This window comes from Muntiacus reevesi, chromosome 15, assembly GCF_963930625.1.
Source record: "Muntiacus reevesi chromosome 15, mMunRee1.1, whole genome shotgun sequence".
Taxonomy (NCBI): Eukaryota; Metazoa; Chordata; class Mammalia; order Artiodactyla; family Cervidae; genus Muntiacus; species Muntiacus reevesi.
In genome coordinates this window covers 14,957,629-14,980,579 of record NC_089263.1, presented here as the reverse complement: position 1 = coordinate 14,980,579, position 22,951 = coordinate 14,957,629, and the positions used below count along the sequence as shown (strand labels likewise).

At 43.8% G+C, this 22,951-nt stretch overlaps 1 protein-coding gene across 7 annotated transcripts in view; it reads right to left on the bottom strand.

Moving 5' to 3' along the window:
- Positions 1-22,951, bottom strand: part of AKAP13 (A-kinase anchoring protein 13) — a 314,908-nt gene that overhangs the window by 221,286 nt on the left and 70,671 nt on the right. For all 7 annotated transcript variants that reach the window (XM_065906801.1, XM_065906802.1, XM_065906803.1 and 4 more), the window contains exon 2: positions 7,671-7,714. In XM_065906801.1, the coding sequence (XP_065762873.1) occupies positions 7,671-7,703 (33 nt within the window). In that variant the 5' untranslated portion in view covers positions 7,704-7,714. The remainder of the gene's footprint in view (positions 1-7,670; positions 7,715-22,951) is intronic.

The following is a 22,951-nucleotide window of genomic DNA, read 5'->3' as shown; positions in this document are numbered from 1 at the left end:
GAGCCACCAGGGAAGCCTATTTGGCCAAGTCTCTATCACGTAAAATGTAGTGAGATTGGTCGTGTTTTAGGTAACAATTATGGATATAGCAACCTTGCTTAATTAACAGCTTGGTATGCGGAAGAAAGACCGTGGGTTTGAGATGCACAATCTCTGGGTAAAACATATACTAAATGAACCATCTTGGACTCTCATTTCTTCAAGTATTATGAGGGTGAGAATGAAGCGTCCTCCCCGCCTCACAAGGTCGTGAAAGAAAGAATGTGAAAGTTGCTTAGTCAACTCCGACACGTTGCAACCCTGTGGACTATACAGTCCATGGAATTCTCCAGGCCAGAATACTGGAGTGGGTAGCCTTTCCCCTCTCCAGGGGATCTTCCCAACCCAGGGATCGAACCCAGGTCTGCTGGCGGATACTATTACCAGCTGAGCCACAAGGGAAGCCCAAGAATACTGGAGTGGGTAGCCTATCCCTTCTCTAGAGGATCTTCCCGACCCAGGAATTGAACTGGGGTCTCCTGCACTGCAGGCGGATTACACAAGGTTGTAATGACAATCAAATGATATTCTGTGTGCAAATGTGCATTTTAAACCTGGGGGCAGTATACAAATATGAACTCCTGTTTTTAAGGAGCTGTCATCCAGAAAGGTTATGGGAGATGCAGGCGAGTGCGACGCCAGCTGGTGAAGCAGTCACAGAAAACCAGGGGCTGAAAGGACACTGTGAAATCGCGTCACACGTCGTTCATGAAGGTTCACAACAGCAGGTTTTTGGAAAGACTTCCTTTTCTCTCCAAAAGCATGAAGAAAACAGCAGAAACTTTTAATCCCACTGCCCTCAGACGAATGAGAGTCGGATCTCCTTTAAAACATTCTTCCATTCAAGGATGTTCCATTTGCATCAAAACACAGATCTTAAAAATGACTACAGAATATGAAAACTGTTTCTCCTCAAATGGGGAATCCGAAACAATATGCTTCAGCTGCCTAAGAATGCAGTCTGCCCGGGGCCCAGCGCTCCGCCTTACGATAAATCCACTGGCCCTGAAAGGCTAGACCTGACCGTGAGCCAGAGGCTGGGGATCAGAGGACACTCAGAGGGGGGCTTCATCTGTGAGAGAAGGCAGGCCTGGGGGAGTCACCCAAGGGTCTGCGAAAGCCTTCCAGGTCAGGCTTTTCCCTGTCTCCTCCAGTTTCCTCCAGAAGCGCACACCCTGCCCCTCTCCACCCAAGTCCAGCCCTGGCTTCAGAGCTCTGCACTTGTCACCTTGGGCTGGAACACTGGGCCGAGATCCACACACAGCTGGCTCGCACCGGTCACTCGGGTCTGAGCCTAAATGGCCAGTCCACTCCGCCCCCTTACTAGAGATACTCCCCAACTCTTTCCCCAAGCACCCCTAAAAGAGCCCCTACTCAGACACCCACATCACATCCTCTTGTTTTATTTTCAAGAAACTGTGCCTCTGGGCATTTTCTTATTTAAGAGTTATGCCTTCTCCTCGCTATAATGCAAGCAACACAAGAGCCTTCGGCTTTGTTCATGGCTAAATTCCCAGCCTCCAAAAAGGGATCTGCACAAAGCAGGCATCTAAGAAGTCTCCAGCTTCAACCCCAAATTCACTCCCAGGACTAACGTGTGACTGAAACTTAAGAATTTCAGGGCTAAAAGGCCCAAAGTTCAAATGCAGCCCAGATTTCTGGAACTCCTCTCTCGAGTCAACTTCACTTTCTCTTGCTACAGTCCACCATCCTAATTCCATTCTTATCTTTCTCAAAGACCTCATCTTTTCTAAGAGTCAAAAGTATCAATTTCTTATAAATGAGTCAAACTCTACTTGGAAACCAACTCGCTCAGCCCACAGTTCCAAGCCCACATCTCCTGCTGTAAACAGAACATCAACATGCCCTTAAACATGCTTAAAGAACAAACTCATCGCTTGCCTGCTTTTTCCACATCTGGCAATGGCACGGGCTGCCATTCACATTCAAGTTCTCGATCCACCATCCTGCTTTCATTTTTAAAGAATTCCGACCTACTGCCTCTTTTCAGTATTTCTTGCGCCTGCCACTGTCCCTCCATTTTTACTTCCACTAAACAATCCAGATGGTAAAGAATCTGCCTGCAATGCAGGAGACCTAGGTTCGATCCCTGGATCGGGAAGACCCCCTGGAGACCTGGGAATGGCTACTCATTCCCGTATTCTTGCCTGGAAAATTCCATGGACAGAGAGGCCTGGCAGGTTACAGCCCATGGGGTCGCAAAGAGTTGGACATGTCTGAACGCCTAGCACTTTCACTTTCCAACAATCCAGGTCCTTACCACCTAGAGGGGTGTAACTGAACCTGTCCAAGTTTTTACCACCACCACCCAATGGTCCTGAAACTGCGATTCTTACACACATTCACCTGGCAACCATCAGTATTTTTGTAGAGGACGAGGCAAACTCCTGACCTGGTAACATAACGAGCTGATCACACCAAGGGTGCAGTTGTGAAGTCAGAGCTGACAGGCAGGGAAACCGAGGCAGAGCTAGATTACAGTTCCTGGCCCCCGAAGTTCCAGGTTCCCTGTGTCCCACTGTTAACAGTCCACAAAAGTCACCCATTACAACAGCTTCACTGAAGCATCTGACAGTGCTGCCACCTGTAAAATCTGGGACATCCCTTACATTTTAACTACTGCAGCTTTTTGTGGACTCCTTTTTATGTAAAGCCCGGTTAAGATGTTTATTTGGAGTATCTGGAATCCAGCCTATTTTTCTTAACTTTCAGGTGAAAGTTATTCTCAGTGTTCAGCGTTTTTCCTCATTAACTAGGAGTTTTCTCTCTTCTGTTGAAGACATACACCCTAGCATATCTCAAATCATCAAGAAGAATTTCAACACACTCTATTATTTTGCTTAGTACTTGTCGAGGTGCAGAAAACTGACCCCCTCACCAATGGACTGCCCTGTAACAGTCAGAGCACCTCTCCCATCCAGGAGGTCACATTCACCACCCCTCAGCAGATGCTTCAAACCGTGGACAGTCCTGACTCTATATATAATTAACATGTTGACACACACACTTGTGATAAAGTTTACAAATTAGGCACAGTAAAGAGATTAACGATAATAACAAAATAGAACAAGATAACAATTCTATACTGAAATCAAAGTGAGGTGAATGTGGTGTCTGCCTCCTTCTCTCAGAATATCCTACTGTACAAATTTAATGCCTTTTCCATCTTAACTAAAGCACTTACCACATTTTGTGCCTGTAGCTTTTGCAGTTTGAGGTGCAAAAGCAAAAATAGCATGAATTTATTTTTCCTTCCTCACAATTTCATGGGTAGAAGATTCATTCTTATCATAGATCTTAGCAACTTCAGCATATGAATTTTTTTTCCTTATTAAGTCAAGAACTTTCACCTTTTCACTTCAAGGCTTTTCACTTTTCACACTTCACTTTTCACTTTACACTTTCACTTCAGTGTATCTGAATTGCCAGCCTCACTACTCTTGCACTCTGGGGCCACTGTTAAGTAAAATAAGGGTCATCTGAACACAGCATCGAGATATCACAGACGATCTGATAACCCAGGCAGACGCTAAGTGACCAGTGGGCAGGACACACTGGAAAAGGGGATGATTCATATCCCCTACAGGATGAAGCGGGACGGTGGGACGGTGCAAGATCCCACCACACCACTCCCAACAGTGGGAAACTTAAAATTTATGAATCATGAGGCTTCCACGCAGGGGGTGGGTTCGACCCCTGGTCAGGAAACTAAGACTCTGCATGCCTCCTAGTGCAGTCATAAATAAATAGATAAAATACATGCATTGTTTATTTCTGTAATTTTCCATATAATATTATTACCATGGTGACTGAAGGTAACTGAAACCACAGAAAGTGAAACTGTGATGCTAGATCACTAGAAAAGTGAAGGGGGGATGACTATTCTTTCCTTCACCCAAACAGTGTAAACCCCTGACACTTGCCTTAGTTCACTGAAGATGGTCTTCCCAGTAGAGCCTGTCCAACCACACTAAACACCTAAGTCATATATAAAAGCAGTAAGTATATTCTTCAGAACTGATTTTTAAGAGCCTTGCTTCCCTAACAAAATGAAGCTTTTTTATGCTTCACAAATTTTACAGTGATTTCTGTGACTAAGCCCCCCAAAATACAGATGTAAATCACAATTTACCACCAATGAGCTGCATGACCTTATCACGGTGTCTTCAGAATGCATTTCCTCATCTCTAAAATGGAGAGGTTGAAGCAGGTATCATCTACAGCCTGTTAGCTCTCAACTTCTCAGATTCAATGATGGCAAGACAAGAAAATTTCTAACTCACCTCTCAGCCTCTTCTCGCTCCTTCTAAATTATCCTGCACGCTACTAACTGAGTTTTCCCAAACTACCAATGTATTAGCTTTCTACTGCTGTTACAACAAACCACCACAAACTCAGAGGCTTAAAACAGCACAGGTTTTATCACCTTACAGTTCTGAAGGTCAAAGGCCTGAACGATGTTCACCAGGCTAAAATAAAGGTATCTGTGTTCCTTCTGAAGGTCCTAAGGAAAGGCTGTTCCCCTGCTTTCCCTAGCTTCAAGAGGCTGCAGTTCTTGGCTCATGGACCCTTCCTCGTTCAAAGCCAGCAGCGTGGCATCTACACATCTCTGCCTCTCTCTCTCACTTACAGGAATCTTTGTGATTACACTGGGTTATCCAGATAATTAAAGGATAAACTCTGGTTTCAAGATCTTTAACTTACTGAAATCTGTGAAGCCCCTTTGACATGTGAGATAAACATTCACAGGTTCTGGGAATTAAGACATGGACACACTTGAACCATTATTCTGCCTACCACAACTATGCAGTCATATCAGCCCATAATTAAACTCATTCAATGGCCAAAAGCAGACGAAAACATCAGGAGAAAACTATGCATAGACACAAAAATACTAGCAAACCAGATCTAGCAACACACAAAAAGGATTATACACCATGACCAAATGAGATTAATCCCAGGAAAGAAAGGTTGGTTTAACATTTAAAAATCAATCAACATAATACAATAATGGAATGAAAGAAAAAACCCACAATACATCTCAACAGACAGAAGAAAACACTCAACAACAAAATTCAATAGTCTTCATGATAAAAATACTCAAGTTAGGAATAGAACCTCCTCAACCTGATGAAGTCTCCGATGAAAACCCACAGCTACCATCGTACTAATGTTACCAGTGAAAGAATGGATGCCTTCACTTTAAGATTAGAAACTAGACAGGAATGTCTCCTCTCACTATTTTATTCAACTCTGCATTGAATTGAAGGTTCTCCTCAGGGCAATTAGGCAAGAAAAAGAAATAAAATAAAAAGATTGGAAAGAAGAAAACTATATCTATTTTCAACAGGGCTTCCCAGGTAGAGCTAGTAGTAAAAACCCTCCTGCCAATGCAGGAGACATAAGAGACGCAGGTTCGATCCCTGGGTTGGGAAGATCCCCTGGAGGAGCGTATGGCAACCCACTCCAGTATTCCTGCCTGGAGAATGCCACAGACAGTAGCCTGGCAGGCTACGCTCCACAGGGTCACATAGTCGGACACAAGTGAAGCGACTTAGCACACACAGCACATTTTCAGCTGACATGATCTTGGATACAGAGAATCCTAAAGAATCCACTAAAACAAGTACTAGCTAATAAACAAGTTCAGCAAGGTTGTAGAATAAAAGATCAATGCAGAAAAATCAACTGTATTTCTACACCAGCAATGAGCAATCTAAAAATGAATTTAAGAAAACAGTATCATTTACAATAGCATCAAAAAGGATATAATAGGAATAAATTCTACAAAAATTAAAGACATGTACACTGGCAGCTATCAATCACTGTTGAAAGAAACTTAACCAACGAAGAATGACATAAATGAAAGGAACAGAATTGAGTGTCTAGAAATAATTCCTTACATTTAATAACCAACTGATTCTCAACAAAAGTGCCCAAGAAAAATCAATGGGGAAAGAATAAAGTTGGGTGCCTACACAAAAATCTGCTGTTCACAGCATCATTAACTTTAACGGTCAAAAAGTAGAAACAGCCTAAATGCCCATCAACTGAGGATTGGATAAACATGTAATTTGTCCATATAATGGATTATTATCTGTCAATAAAAAGGAACAAAGTACTTATACTCACTCTAATATACACCTTATATATAAGATGTTAGGTGAAAGACACCAGTCACAAAAGGCCAGATATTGCATGATTCCATTTATATGAAATTTCCAGAACAGGTAAAACCATAAAGACAGAAAGTAGAGAGCAGATGCCAAGGGCTGGAGGAGGGAGAATTGGAGAGTGGCTGCCGAGGGGTGTGGGGTTTCTGTTGAGGGTGCTAAAAAAATGCCCTGAAGTTAAGATGACACAACTATGAATATACTAAAAACTGGGAACTGTACACTTTAAAATGGGTGGATTTTTATGGTGTGTGATTTTTATCTCAATTGTTTTCTTAAGTCCAAGGTATTCAATTCACGTGCAAACCCACTGGTGAACATAATAAATGGTCTCCAAGTGGTCTGGAAGGAATTTAAGAAAACAAGATATCGCCTAAGAACATGTGTTTTGCTTTGTATGAAGAGCAATCATATGATTGCACCATGTTAGGAAAGTATATATGACTTTTACTAACACAGCACAGTTAAAAAAATAAACACATAAAATGAGCAGCCGGTTTGAACACCATTCAAAGCTCCTCAGTGGTCACGAAATAAACTCCACACACTTTCGTGAGCTGTCACAAGCCACCCACCTCTGAGGATCCGACTGCATCACCACGAACGCAAACTCAGCAGGGCAGACCGCCTGCTCAGCGACACCACGCTCACTGCCACCAGCCCTCCGCCTGCTGGTCTGCGTCCTCCAGAGGCTCTGCGCACTCTTTAGCCAATAAAACGGTCCTTCATCTTCAGGATTAAGGATCTGACTGACGTCCTCTGCCATCAAAAAAACTCCGTGCACCTCTCCAGACCACACCAACAGCAAAGCCCCTGGCCCCTCACACCTCTCCGACGGCTGCCCACCAACCAGGCGCTTTTCACCCCTCCATTCGGCTAACTCACAACAGTTCTGTTCTTTGTTTAAACAAACGAAAACACCTAGAATTTACTTTTTCCAGTCTCCATTCATTCATTTATCCATGTCATCTTCTAATTTCCCCACTTTCTAAGGAGAGGATGGCTTTTACCCAGGTTCTTAAAAGTAAACGGCACTTTTGCCAGTGACAGAGCGCCACCTAGCCGTGGAACAGGGTAACTCACAACGGCAGCAGGAAGCCCAACACCCTGCTTCTACAGAAGCGAACTGTGTATGCAAATAAGAAGTTGCAGAATCACTTTGCAGGGCAATGCGACTGCCTTATACACGCGTCTTCTCTCCCCGATCAGTCTACCACACAAGGCTTACAGCTGTCATTTGTTCTCCCCCCAGTATCACGCATTATTCATCATTTAACAGTCACTAAATCAAATTCAATTTCTGAAGGGCATCATGTCAATATATTCATATGTAGATGGTTCAACAGTCCTTTGATAACCACAGGAGAACATTTTTGAGTTTACTATAAGAATTAAACAGCAAAGTAAGGATAAAATGAAATCTGATGATTTACTCACATATAATGGAGCTTGCTGTGGATTAAGTTTCATGACCCAGGACACTGAAACAGAAGAGAGAGAAATAAATGAGAATAAAATTAAAAGTTATCATCAAAAATTTAAAACCCACTGGAAAAGTCCTAGATGTCAAGCAAGGTTACATGAGCAAAATCAGGAGTCTGCGGTTACAGATACCCAGCTTTCCTCAGAGGTTTGGAAACAGAAGTTCAAGGATTGTAACATGCCGTGTGGCCCAGATTCAATCTTTACAAATGGGGAGAAAGATGTTCTGATTGAAAAACAAAGACAAAAGTCTTTGCAGTCATAGAAGATGTTTCAACAACCAACCAATAGGATATTAAAAGCAAACCAAAAAAAGAACAGTGCGTGCGCAAGTTACACTTCTATATAATCCCCCAAACTCATAAGATGCTCCCCCCAGTTATCACTAGGGCACTCAGGGCGGACGGGAGACCAGGAGACAGTTCTTTCTCTCAGAGGAGGGGGGCCACAGGTGGCCTCCATCAACTAGAAGCTGTTGGTCTCCTGAAAATCAGCAGCTGGATTCCCTGTCATTACCTGATCTAAATGAATTCTCACAAAAATCTTAGGAAGAACTTTAGAGAAGATTTACATTATATATTTGTGAATATTAAGAACAGCATGTTCTTAAAAGCTCACCTTGGTGATTTGACCAGGGTTTCATCTAAGCTAAAATTATCGTAGTCCAGAATTACTTCAGATGGGCAAATCTTTTTTTAAATAAACAAATCTCAGAATAAGCTAATCCCATTTTCATAAGAATCAGAGAAGACCCAAGTAAATTCATTCTAACAGATTTTGAGTGTCTTGCTCATAATAGGGGACCTGATCAATTACGATCTAGCAGTATTAAAAGGAAAAAAAAAACAAAAATCCTACAGGAACAGCATTCAAGACGCAAAAAGAAAAAGATAAAATCCCATACTTGGCAAGATGCCACACCAGATCATAAAAACCCAACAATTGAAATGCCAACAGCGTAAATTAGAAATCAAAGACCAAATTTTAGAATAAAAAGCAATGCCTGAGCAACCACACACAACTCAAATTAACAGAATCCTCTCAGTAGTAAAACTTCTTTACAAATCAGCCAGTTCAGTCAGGTTGTGTGTCTGAGAATCAAAGTGAAAGTGAAGTCGCTCAGTCGTGCCTGACTCTGCAAGCCCATGGACAGTAGCCTTCACCAAGCTCCTCCATCCACAGGATTTTCTGGGCAAGAGTAATGGAGTGGCTTGCCGTTTCCTTCTCCAGGGAATCTTCCCATCCCAGGGATCGAACCCAGGTCTTCCGCATTGTAGACAGACGCTTTACCGCCTGAGCCACCAGGGAAGTCAAAGGCTCACCCCCAAAACAGTTAACACACACCTCTGGGGAAAAAGATAAATCTACAACCGGACTCCCACACACGATCATCTCCAACCAGCAGCAGGCCATGGGTTTCACTCACTCTGCCCCAAGATGTGCCCACAGCCAGATGGCCCCAGGCTGACCACCTGCCCTGCCTGCCCCGACTGCCCTCTAGTCCACACCCCCACTACACACACACAATAACAGACCCGCCGAACACACACACAAGGCTTGTCTGTCCTCTAGTCCACACCCCCACCCGCCCAACACACACACACACACACACACACACACACACACACACACACACTCGGCTTAGTGCACTCTTTCCTTCCTGCCAGCCTTCATTTAATGATTCTGATCCCTTAAGGTGCAAAAATCATCTACAAAAATCCACACTGAAAACCAAACTTTAGAAATGAAGCAATAGTCAATTCTTTCAGAAAATTGTTTTTCTAACCAACAGATTCAAAAAGCAAGCATGGATGATTTTTAAAAAGGGAGAGAGAGAAAAGAAAGATTGAAGACAGAGTACTTTCTCAATGCATTAAATATCCATTTAACTTAAAATTAAGCACCGTGCTCACTAGTCTTTTAATCAGCTTTCTAGGTCTTGTTCAGACTTGCCTGGGACAGAAGAGTGAAACAATCTATAAATGCACGAACCAAACCCATTTGCTTTAACTGACTAATGAAGTATTCCTGACCATCCCAACATAAGAAACATCAGTGGAAACCAAAACAAGAATTAACACCTTGTGATCAGACCTGCAAGGTTTGACCTACCAGCCTTCTGATGTCTCTTGATTTGCCAGAAGACCTAGAATGACTGTGTGTACAAGGAACACACACAAACTTCTCGGATGCACCCGCTGCATCTGGTGATGCCCTCTGAACTGTCTGGAATCATGGACTCGCCTAAACCTATTCCAAAGCCAGAACCCATACAAGTTATTCTGATATGAGGATTAAAGAGGGCTGACAAACTGTCTGTCCACCCACACTGGTCAAAGGGACAGTTCATTGTTGTGCTGGCAACACAGGCTGCTGGAAGAATAAATCTGTCAGAAGTCATCAAGGTAATGACCCTAGAAGCATCAGATTGCTAAATTCAGACTGCCTTTAGGCTTCAATGCTGACAAACCAGGGGAAAGCAAGGACTAACATTTACAGAGCTTTATAGACAATATCATTTTTTTTTAACGCGGATCACTTTTAAAGTTTTTATTGAAATTTTTACAATTTTTCTTCTGTTTCATGTTTTGGTTTTTTGGTCACGAGCATGTGGGATTTAAGCTCCCCGACCAAGGATTGAACCCACAACACCCCTGTGATGGAAGGCAAAGTCTTAACCACTGGACCACCAGGGAAGTCCCTTCAACATCATTTTTAATCCCCTTTTAAAAAACCCTATTTTCCCCCATCTCACTTGTTGGGGAGGGGGGTGTTTCCTTTCAATGATTATTTAATATCAACGTAAGAGGTGGATGAACCTAGAATTCAAGCCCAGTCTGATGTCACCAACCGACCTGCCCTGCCTGCCTCTAGCCCTCATTCTACAAACAGTACAGACTCTCCTCGATTTCATTAATTCAACCATCACTGGGCATCCACAGTGTGCTGGGCACCCAGGCATTCAGAGCACAGACAGAGCTTATCTGAGGATTAACAGAGATCGAGCAACAGTGAGTGCTACAGGAAAGCATCAGAGAAGAGGGAACAGGTAATGAGGAGGATACAGTCTTAAATATGGGGCTGAGGGAAGGCCTCCTGAGGTGACTTTTACCCCCGTAGGGAAAGAGAGCAAGAAAGCAAGTAATACAGTGGATGAAAGACCCTCAAACTGGTCCTAAAATCGAGAATTCAAGAGTTCTGATGCTAGACCATCAAACACTTGCTAGGTACAGTGCATCAACTTATTTCACACACTTAAACAGACTTAATTTACTTGAGAACTATGTTCTAAAAAAAGGAGCCTACATATTACAGGAAGGTCATCGTCTCAGAGCAAATGCACTTGAAAACCAACCCATTCCCCAAGACCAATCTGGAGACCACTGGAGTCTCTGCTTTGTCAACAGACTTTGTATCAAGAGGAAAATTAAACAAAAGCACCATGTCTACCCAATCATTTCATCAAGGAATTTTAAGAGAAAATCCTTCTGTCTCCGATAACAAACTAGTGAATGACTTCATAAGCACAACGTGCGCCTGACACTGTGGGGCCAGTAAAGGCGGCACGCCAGTTGAAAGAGACCATGAAGAAAAAGAACCATCAAAATGCAAAGATTTACATGCTATGATGTTAGGTATGTCTACCAACTCTGCCACTCCATAGTAACCTGTTACAGTTCTGGCTAAGTCATAAACTTGGGTGTGTGTGAAATATTAGTAATAACAAGTGCAGTAAGTATATTTATTCTTCCCACATTTTGAGTCTTATTTCAAAACGCTCCAAGAAGAACCAAACACTTGGCTGTTGTATAAATGGAACATGTTCACTTTATGTCAAAACAGGCTCACCCAATTTTAATGCAACTGTGTCAATTACATAAATCTACACACCCTACCACAACACCCACATGCACGAAGTCCCAGGATGGACATCTAGGCTGCTTCCAGGTCCTGTCACTGTGCGCGTGCTCAGTCGTGTCCAACTCTTGGCAACTCTGTGGGCTGCGGCCTGCCAGGTTCCTCTGTCCGTGGGATTTTCCAGGCAAGAATACAGGAGTGGGGCTGCTATGCCCTCCTCCAGTGGATATTCCCAACCTAGGCATCGAGCCCAGGTCTCCTGCACTGCTCACACTGCAGGCAGGTAGTTTTATTCCTAGTTTCTTACGGAATCTCCACAGTTCATAATGGCTGTAATCAACTGACATTTCCACCAACAGCACAAAAGGATTCCCTTTTCTCCAAACCCTCTCCAGCATTTATTATTTGTAGATTTTTTGGTGAAGGGCTTTCTGACTGGTGTGAGGTGATACCTCATTGTAATTTCAATTTGCATTTCTCTAATAATGAGCTGCCTTGAACTGCAAGGAGATCCAACCAGTCAATCCTAAAGGAAATCAGTCCTGAACATTCATTGGAAGGACTGATGCTGAAGCTGAAACTCCAATACTTTGGCCACCTGATGCAAAGAACTGATTCTTTGGAAAAGACCCTGATGCTGGGAAAGATTGAAGTTGGGAGGAGCAGGGGATGACAGAGGATGAGATGGTTGGATGGCATTACTGACACGATGGACATGAGTTTGTGTAAACTCCAGGAGTTGGTGATGGACACGGAGGCCTGGTGTGCTGCAGTCCCTGGGATTGCAGAGAGTCGGACAAGAGTAAGCGACTGAACTGAATAATTAGCAACCTTGAGATCTTTTCATGTATTATTGGCCATCACTATGTCTTCTTTGGAGAAATGTCTGTTTAGGTCTTCTGCCCATTTTTTTAATGGGCTATTTTTCTGCTGTTGAGCTGCATAAGCTGCTTATATATTCCAGATATTAATTCCCTGTTAATTGTTTCATTTGCAATTATTTTCTCCCACTTTGATGGTGGAGCTCAAATCATGCTCTGTGACAATCTAGAAGGGTGGGAGGGAGGTTCAAGAGGGTGGGGACATATGTATACCTATGGCTGATTCATGCTGATGTCCGGCAGAAATCAACACAATAAAAAGCAATTATCCTCCAATTAAAAATATAAAAGAGAGAAAGGGGAAGAAAAGTCTCAGGGTGCTGCTGATTAGAGAAGCAAAGACTATTGCAACAATCCGTTCCTGTACTTTAACATAAACTAGCATCAGCCTTTTCCTCATAGGGTGCAAAGCACAGACCATCATCAGAATATACCAGCTCTGGGCGTGCAGTGCTGACAAAGCTTACAGCAGCAGAAGTTCTGGAATGTTCTGCACCTCGCTCTACCTGAAAAGTGACTGTGCAGAAGCTCGGTCACTGTACAGGATCACAATGAGTCTGCTTGACGAGTCTGCGGGACAGACAGGACAGCAGGCACTTCCAACAACCGATGGGCCTGGGCAAACAAACGTAAAATCTTACCAGGTGCCCCCCGCATCCCGGAAAATACACCCCTAAAAAGTCAAACAGTAAGTATTTTATGCTCTGCAGGCCACAGGGTTTCTGCTGCCATATGTATGACCGGGCATAGCCATGTTCCAATAAACTTTATTTACTAAAAGAGGCAGAAGGCTAGATTCAGCCAGTGGATCCCAGAATGCCAACTCCTGGTCAAAAGCTAAAAAAAAAAACCTCTCAATAATCCAAAGAAACATTATGTCCTCATGCAACAATTTTATATGTCTCAAAGATATTTTCCATCTTAAAAAAAAAAAAAAAAAGCATGTCTCAATAAAGTAAAGGCATAAGTCCCCTGTTACAACGGACCTAGAAAGGAGTAAAAAGACCTGTTTTTTCCCCTCAATGTCAAACTGAATAAATCTACCGGCTTTACTAGAGGTCCCCAGAGCTGACAAAAAGCAAAGCATATAAAACATGAGTGTCTGCACCCGTATGTCTGTAAACATAAACCAAACTCAGTATTCTTCGGTCACAGTCACACTCCACACTGAAGAAGCCTTCAAAAGGGGCTACTGTTGAAGTGAAATGTTCAAGGAGGGGGGGCGGGCAAGTCACAGGCGCCCCCAACGCCATAGCAGGTAATTATACTGCAAACTCTCTTTTCCTAAGGACCAGCTGCCCAAGCCTGACAAACTCCGCATGGTTTTTGTCATTTACAACAGGGAAGCGTCTAAATCCACAAAAAAGATGTGCAAACACCCCCCTAAACACAACCATCCCAGTCTCGTTAAGGGAAGGACAGCTGTCTGGGACGCAGCCAAGCATAAATAGAGTGTTTCTACCTGCAGGGTATTTCCATGGAAAAGTGCGCTTCAGATGAATTTCCATGACCAGGGACCCAGCTAATACAATAAATCCTTCAAAACCCACAAACATCTGGGTGGGGGTTAACATGGAAATGACAGTGCATACTCTGGATTCTTGCAGAACGGTCAACATTCAGGTCTTCCTCAAGGAAAACAACAAGACTCAAAAGACTCTTTCCTTCATTCCTAAGGAGTTTGGGCTGCTGGCTATGAACATGTCATGCACTGGCTGAGGGTAGGAGCCAGGAATTCTGAACAACAGAAAAAGAAGCACAGTACAAGGGGTAGATAGGCTTTTCCTGGTGAGGATGTTAAGTTCTACAAAAAGAAAAAATACTAAACATACCAAGTATATCTGCGAATAAGAAACTGAGGAAATCTTACGGAAGCCTCGCAAATGTCCAAGTTCTTCTGTTTAAAGATGCACTCACGGATTAACTGAGCAGTGAGCTTTAAGCAGTGATGCTCAAACCTCATGGCACATGAGCATCTGTTGGCGCATTGTCAGATAATGCCAATTCTTGCCCAGCCCCTCCCTGCCTACTTCCACCATCAGAGTCCAAATCAAAAAACCAAACCGTGAGATGTTTTTCCTTTGAAATCACAGCCCACACTTTTGGAAACAACAGTGCTGAGACTCGGATCAGGTGTCTGATTCTCACGGGACAGTGAAGCTTGCCCCATCCCACCCTCTCATGACACAGTGCTTAATACACACCAAGAAAAAAGCGAAGCACTAGTCAGAAAGGGGGCGGGAGGGGAAGGGGGTGCCTAGGAGAGGTTGTCAGGACACAGATCTAACAGAGGACAATACTCACAGGAAAACAAAAGGATACAGCAAACTGAGACAAAACCCAACAACGAAACACCAACAGCCGCAGTCACTCACTTGATTGAGTCTTTTATCAGTGCTGGATTACCTAGTAGGCAGGATGACCCGGAATTTATGGCAAACATCACACACAATCAAAGTAATTATCGTGGAATAAAACAAATCAGAGCTTTGCCACAATAGTTTATCAATTAATTAAAATAATTAAAGAAATTAAATTTAATTTTAAAACTCTGATTTTCTGACACTCATCTTAGAACATGCTCTAAAATTCATATGGGTGAGCACACCATAGTCTTTAGTGATTGGGGCCTCATTTTCTTTATATATGTTTATAATATCTGCCTGGCACGTAAAGACTTAATAATGGTAGATAATCTCATATTACTGAGCCCTTAAAATAGTCCATGGACAACCAGATGCTGAGCTTTAGGGACAAATAAAATTTTGTTGCCATTCACTTGCTAAGTTGTGTCCAACTCTTTCAGACCCCACAGACTGCAGCATGTCAGGCTGCTCTTCCCCCACTATCTCCCAAGGTTAGCTCAAATTCCTGTCCACTGAGTTAGTGATACTATCTCACCATCTCATCCGCTGCCACCCTCTTCTCCTTTTGCCCTCAATCTTTCCCAGGATCAGAGTCTTTTCCAATGAGTTGGCTCTTCGCATCAAGTGGCCAAAGCATTCAAGCTTCAGCATCAGTCCTTTCGATGAATAAAGTGAAAGTGAAAGTTGCTCAGTCATGTCCGACTCTTTGCAACCCCCATGGACTCTTTGCAACAGTCCATGGAATTCTCCAGGTCAGAATACTGGAGTAGGTAGCCCTTCCCTTCTCCAGGAGATCGTCCCAACCCAGGGATCTAACCCAGGTCTCCTGCAATGCAGGCAGATTCTTTACCAACTGAGCCACAAGGGAAGCCAGAGAATACTGGAGTGGGTAGCCTATCCCTTCTGCAGCAGATCTTTCTGACCCAGAAATTGAACCAGGGTCTCCTGCACTGCAGGCAAATTCTTTATCAACTGAGTTATCAGGCAGGGCTAATTTCTTTTAGGATTGACTGGTTTGATCTCTTTGCTGTCCAAGAGACTCTCAAGAGTCTTCTCTAGCACAATTCAAAAGTCATCAATTCTTCAGCATTCAACCTTCTTTATGGTCCAACTGTCACATTCATACATAGCTACTGGAAAAACCATAGCTTTGACTATATGGACTTTGGTCAGCAAAGTGATGTCTCTACTTTTTAATACACTGTCTAGGTTTGTCACAACTTTCCTTCCAAGGAGCAAGTATCATTTAATTTCAGGCTGCAGTCACTGTCTACAGTGATTTTGGAGCCCAAGAAAATAAAGTCTATCACTGTTTCCATTGTTTCCCCATCTGTTTGCCATGAAATGATGGGACCAGATGCCATGATCTTCGTTTTCTGAATGCTGAGTTTTAAGCCAGCTTTTTCACTACCCTCTTTCACCTTCATCAAGAGGCTCTTTAGTTCCTCTTCACTTTCTGCCACTAGACTGATATCATCTGCATATCTGAGATTGTTAATATCTCTCCCCAGCAATCTTGACTCCAGTTTGTGATTCACCAAGCTCAGTATTTCACATGATGTACTCTGCATAGAAGTTAAATAAGCAGGGTGACAATATACAGCCTTACTGTACTCTTTCCTAATTGTGAACCAGTCCATTGTTGCTTCTTGTTCTGCATACAGGATGTTCAGGAAGACAGGTAAGGTGGTCTGGTATTCTCATCTCTTTAAGAATTTTCCACAGTTAGTTGTGATCCACACAGTCAAATACTTTAACATAATCAATGAAGCAGAAGTAGATGCTTATTTGAAACTCCCTTTCTTTCTCCATGATCCATCAAATGTTGGCAATTTGATCTCTGGTTCCTCTGCCTCCTCAAAACCGAGCTTGTGTATCTGGAAGTTCTCGGTTCACATACTTCTGAAGTCTAGCTTGAAGGATTTTGAACATAGCCTCACTAGTATGTGAAATGAGCACAACTGTATGGTAGTGTGAACATTCTTTGGTATTGCCCTTCTTTGAGACTGGAATGAAAAGTGACCTTCTCCAGTCCTGTGGCCACAGCTGAGTTTTCCAAATTTGCTGGCACACTGCATGCAGCACTTTAACAGCATCATCTTTTAGGGTTTTAAATAGCCCAGCTGGAATTCCCAAGTAGCCTACTAGACACCTTCCAACCCAGGGGGCTCACCTTCTGGTATCATATCTTCTTGCCTTTTCATACAGTCCATGGGGTTCTCATGGTAAGAATACTAGAGTGACTGGCCAATAATACCTCCTCCAGCGGACCATGTTTTGTCAGAACTCTTCACTATGACCTGTCTGTCTTGGGTGGCCCCGCACAGCATGACTGATCGCTTCACTGAGTTACACAAGCCCCTTCGCCACGACAAGGCTGCGATTCATGATAGGGAAACAACACATGGCCCCTACCAGTATCACAAGTGACACATACATTTAAATACTTAATTTATAGTACAGTATAAGTGCAATAAAAATTTCACAAGGATCAGGAAGGAGCTATAAATCCTCTAGAAGGTGGAGCCCAGACATAGCTTACTGTAGAAGGCCAATCTGAGGGAAGATTTAACCAAGTAGACACAGCAGGAGATGTGTGGTTCAGAAAAGAAAGAAAAGAACAGCATAGCCAAAGACAAGTGCAGTTAGTTCTTAACAACTATGCAGAAGAATGAGAAGAGCAAGCAGGAGGTGATGGAAGAAGTCAGCAGAGACACTTGCATAAATTCACATGCCTCCAAGTTGCCGAGGAAGGAAGACAGAAGAAAATACACAAACCGCTGCGACACAGTGCTAACCCAAAGAAATGATGGCCATACGATGACACGGGCATCAACAAATCTTTTTTATTATCATCATTTTTTGGGGGTTTTGCTTTGTCTTCTGTATTTTTTAAGCTCAGCTCAAATGTCTGTTCACAACTCAGGTTCAAAGATTCATAAAAAGTACCATTGGAAGGTAATCTCCTGTAGCCTAAATTCAAACCCTGAGAGTCCAAGTATCCGCTGTGGGTTACAACCAGGAAGGCCAGGCTAGAACCCCACGGTGGCCTCCCCGAGCTGCAGCAGGCAAAGGTTGGCTTTCCAACCAATGTCCAGGGGCCCTGGGATCTTCACCCCAAAACCGAGCCAAAGCCTGTGAGCCATGAACTCTGTAATTAGAAGGGGTCCCAGAAGCAGCCCACATCACCTCCTTCCCCAGGCAGGAAGCACCGCCAGTCGACCTGCCTCTGCTTGTAAACCTGAGTGCCAGGGCCTTATCACCTTGAGAAAATCTCTCCATGCTCCATGTGCACCTCTGACTCAGCCTTCCTAAAATGCTGCTTTCATTCTGCAGCTTCCTCTCTGCCTACACAGTGGTAAGACATCTCTTACCCCCTGGAAGGTTCTCTGGGGGAACCAGTCTCTTCTCTTTAGGAAGTTCCAGGCAACAGTGCTAAGATCTGCCAGGCCTCATAAAAAGGAGCATTGCATGCATGCTCAGTTGTGTCCGACTCTTTGCGACCTCATGGACTGTAGCCCCTTAGGCTCTTCTGTCCACATAATTTTTCAGGCAAGAACACTGGAGTGGGTTGCCATTCCCTTCTCCAGGGGATCTTCCCCATCCAGGGATCTCCTGAGTCTCCTGCATTGGCAGGCGGGTTTTTTAATCACTGAGCTACGAAGAAAGGGAGATAAAAGTATAAAAACAAGAAGTGATCACAGTCTGGGGAACACACTTAACCCATGTTAGTTTTTCTAAAGGGGGAGCCTTGAACCCGAGGGATCAGGCCCAGATGCTGCATCCACACACACACAAGGGCCGCATGGGACGGGCAGCTGCCAAGGGGGAGGTTATAAGCTTGGAACATTTCCTCTGCAAAAAATTCAGCATCATATTTATTTTTCCCCATCTTTCTATTATAAGCCACTTGGATGAATAATGAAGTTATTAAAGAAACAGATGGCTGAAAAGCACCCATCTAGATTGAAAAGACAACCTTCTAGCATTTAAGGATTCTTTAGCAGCCTCTACTAGAATACTGTATACTTTTGTCCTGATGAGAATAGGTGACTCAACAGAAAAGACCCTGATGCTGGGAAAGACTGAAGACAGAGGAGCAGGGGGCAACAGAGAATGTGATGGTTGGATGGCATCATCGATTCACTGGACATAAACTTGGGCAAACTCTAAGAGATGGTGAGGGACAGGGGAGCCTGGCGTGCTGCAGTCCATGGGGTCCCGAAGAATTGGACCCAACGTGGCGACTGAACAACAAAAACAACTAGAATACTCCAAGAATAAAAATGAGAAAGGCAACACAATTCAGAGAAGGACAGAGAGTTGGATTTGAGCTGTATAACTCTTGCACTTCTGGCTGCACTGCCTCCAACAAGCTATTTAACTGCCAAGCTTTAGTCTCATGTGTAAAATGGGGAAACCTAAGAATAAAAGATGTATGTAACATGTTTATACGATACTAAGCAATGAGAAAATACTTAATAAATTACGTTCCTATCCTTACTGCCTGGCATGTGTTACGTCTTTAGCCCTCTCAGCATTAATCTCACATCACGTTCAAGGAGTACTTCTCTTGAACCATCCTAATTGCCGTGCTGACCCCTAATTCTAAATGAAGGGTACTGATGAGAGAAATGGGAACCCCAACAGACAAAGCACTCTATTAAATATGCCCTTCATCTCCAGTGACCTCTGAGAGGCCATCCAGGCTCCCCCAGAGGCCCACCCTGACTTCTCCAAATATTGTTCAGCGTACTATCTGCAGCTCCTTACTGGGCGCTCCTCTCCTCCTCTCCCCCCACCCACAGCGGCCCTCCAGCTCCCATGCACCATCTGCATGCACCACCCTCAGTCCAGTGCTCACTCCTCTGGCTCAAGATAATGCCCTCCACCCTGCTGATTGCCGCTGATAGGCTAATCCACACAGTCAGCAGTAAGTCACACACTGGTATTTTCCCCCTTTATTCCATGCCTGCCTTTTTCCCTTGGCTTCTTTACGCTGGCCTGCCACACGGCAGATGTCCTCTGGAGCACTCCTCCTCCACACCACGGCTCCTGACAGCATCTGGCACGGTACTGGGCATCCAGTAAACACTGAAGAGACACCTGACTGACATGACCATTAGAGACAGAAATGAATGAGCTTCCCCATACCATCTGAAGGCCAAGGGGCCACAGCGTACAAGAACAAAAATCAATCTTCCCCAAAATATCTGAAAGTCCCAGAAGGCTTACCTACTAGCTCATTATGAAATCCAGCCCGGTTCAACTTGCTCAGTTGGCCGGAGAGGCAATAGAGACCAGAGAAGGGGGAAGTCAGCATCAGCTAACTAAACAAGAACCTCAAAGCCGAGGGGAGGGCAGAAGGCGGCCCTGCACCACACTGAGGCAGCGCCCGCACGGTGATTGGTACCTTCGGGAAGAGGAACACTCACACATGTTATTTCAATTCTCCCTTGGTGTTTAACACAGGCCTGTGGTTTCCTGCAAAAATGGTTTCTGCTGCTTTGCAGAGACCTACACGGAGGAGAGCACTCCAAAGGGCTATTCCACAGGTGAGAATTCAGCCACCAGCTGTATCCTGTTACCCGAAGGAAACGGAACCGGGAGCTGCCAGGACGTCCAGACAGAGGAGAGCAAGGCCGTAAATTCAGGCAGTGCTGACACTCCCATCACTATGGTAATAAGAACAAACTTTAAATTTAGAAAACTCCACACACACAGAGCTGGCTTTTATGTAAATTAACCTCAGCAGGGGTTAAAAGAGACATCCTGTCAAAAGACTGCCAAGTTCAAGCCCTTCTACTTCCTGCATCCTCCCCAACCTGTATCATCCAAAAAGCTAGCAATCCAATGGGCCGAGCCAGTTACAAACCACTTGGAAAGACTAAATCTAGGCAAGTGGGCGCGCACACACATGCAGACATTACTGAGCTGTACAACCTCACCTGGACCAATAAAATCCCAAGGTCTGGAGTTGCTAGTTGGTTAGAAATCATTCCACAGTGACCCGCAGCCCACCTTCTTGGTCACGTTGCATGACAAAAGCACTATCCCATCATTCCCAGAAGGCGCAGGCAGAAGAGTGCATCAGAAGCAGATGCTAAGGACGTCAACGTTAGGTTTTAAATTGTTAAAACGGTTCTCATATGTTGAGGATAAATAACTGCCTTCAATACTATGATTCTCCAGTAGTAGGTCTTCAAATGATGGTATTGGAGAATAATGGTATTTGAAAACACAAGGGTTTTGTTTTTTTTAAACCATCTCAAAATGGGAGGGAAGGTTTTTGAACAATAAAGACTTCAAGTAAAAGAAATTTGTGTTACATAATTAAATGAAAATTTTACAGAGTCAAAGAAACTCCAATACTTTTCAGCAGCCCACTAGTAGGTTTAAAAAAAAATCACTCTATTAACTTACGTGAAGACTTTCAGTTTTAAAGGAGAATTTCTATTCATAAAATATCCCTTGGGGAGTCATTTTGTTTTTATAATCATACAGGGAGCAGAAAGTAATTTTTTTTAATTACTGATAAACTTAGTTTAGGTGGAGACAACTAGGGCCAGTCAATTAAAAGCACATGAAAATTATCACCCCTGCTTCTAACAATCTGGAAGCCATATGGAACCGCAACATGCTGTAGAACCTGTGATAACTTGATCAAAAGTTTCAACAGAGAATTCAGCTACTTGAAGACCAACACGTACCCGTGTTCTGACATGACAATCCCGGCCCTGTCACTCTATGGGAAGGTGTCTCTGAGCGATCTGTCCCCAAGTCACGCTCAAGGCGAGTGTAACACTGCACTCGCGGGGGCCACAGGAGAGGAGGAAGTGCCTCTGCATTTTGAAAACGGTGCTTTACAAGAGTCGTGTCTAATTCTGTTCGGATGTTAATAAAGCCAACTCACTTCCAATTCGGACACACAGCTTCACAAAACAAACACAGGTGTCTGACAACACAGAGGTAAAGAATCGGTAAGAGGCGATCGGCCGAACTGAAAATCAACGACAGCGTGCTCTACAAATTCTCCTCACTTGATCAGTTCACTGAAAACGGTTTTAAAGCTAATGACTCAAAAGGCAGTTCTTCATCAAACTATTAAAAGGTTAACTGCCCGGCTAAATTTAGGTGATATCACACTTGTTCTGAAATTAGAAATAACAGAACTAAGAGGAACTTCCGAGATTATTCCCTGAATCTCGAGTTTTCTGAATTCCTCTTATAAGGAAACTCTTACAGGATCACATATATTAATAACTTACACAATAGGAAATGGAAAATCCATTTCCCCACTTCAACTAAGTTAAAAAAGAAAATTGTTGCTTTAAAACATTTAGCATTTCTAGCTATATGTGGAGGCAAGTGGCGCATAACACAAATGCATAACAATGAATTGGTGCTTCTAGCTAATGTACAAAAAGACAGTACTGCTAGGCTCTGTGAAACGTCAAATACTTAAAACAGCCAGAGAAAGTCAAGCTCTACTACACAGCACCCTTTCCTTTACATTTCAGAATACAGTGTGTGTGTGACACAGTCAGCATACAGTATGTGTGTGTGTGTGTGTGACACAGTTAGCATTAGCACAGAATGGCCCAAGTGCTAGCAATCTGATCATCATCGATGCTTCACTTGGCTGCTTTTCCTGGAAACCTTTACAATCAAAAGGTAAGCTAATGTAGAGGAAAAGAGTAAAGACCGCCTGGCCTACTGTCCCAAAAGTAAAACCGCGGCTTTGCAGGTTTTGTTCCGTGGGCGTGAGGTGGGCTTGGTGAGCAGGTGTCTCCCAGGGCCCAGCCTGTCCAGAAGGCACTCTGAAGCGGAAGGGATGCCGAAGACAGACGTTTACGCCAGACAGAAGGGGTGGGCAAGGCTCCGAGAGGCAACAGTTCAGTCCAACAGGCATGTGAGCGTGTACTCCTGACAAGGGGCTGCGGACAGAACAACAAACCATACACAGTCCAAATAAACTCGCCCGACAGCTCTGAGATCTCTGGCTTTCTGACTCTCCGCATGAATTAAACAGGCCCCGGGGGCCACACCCCACCGCAGCAACAGTGGGCTCGGTGCTGGACCAGTCGTGGTGGGCCGACGGCCAAGGACCCTGACTGCTCCGGAAGACTCA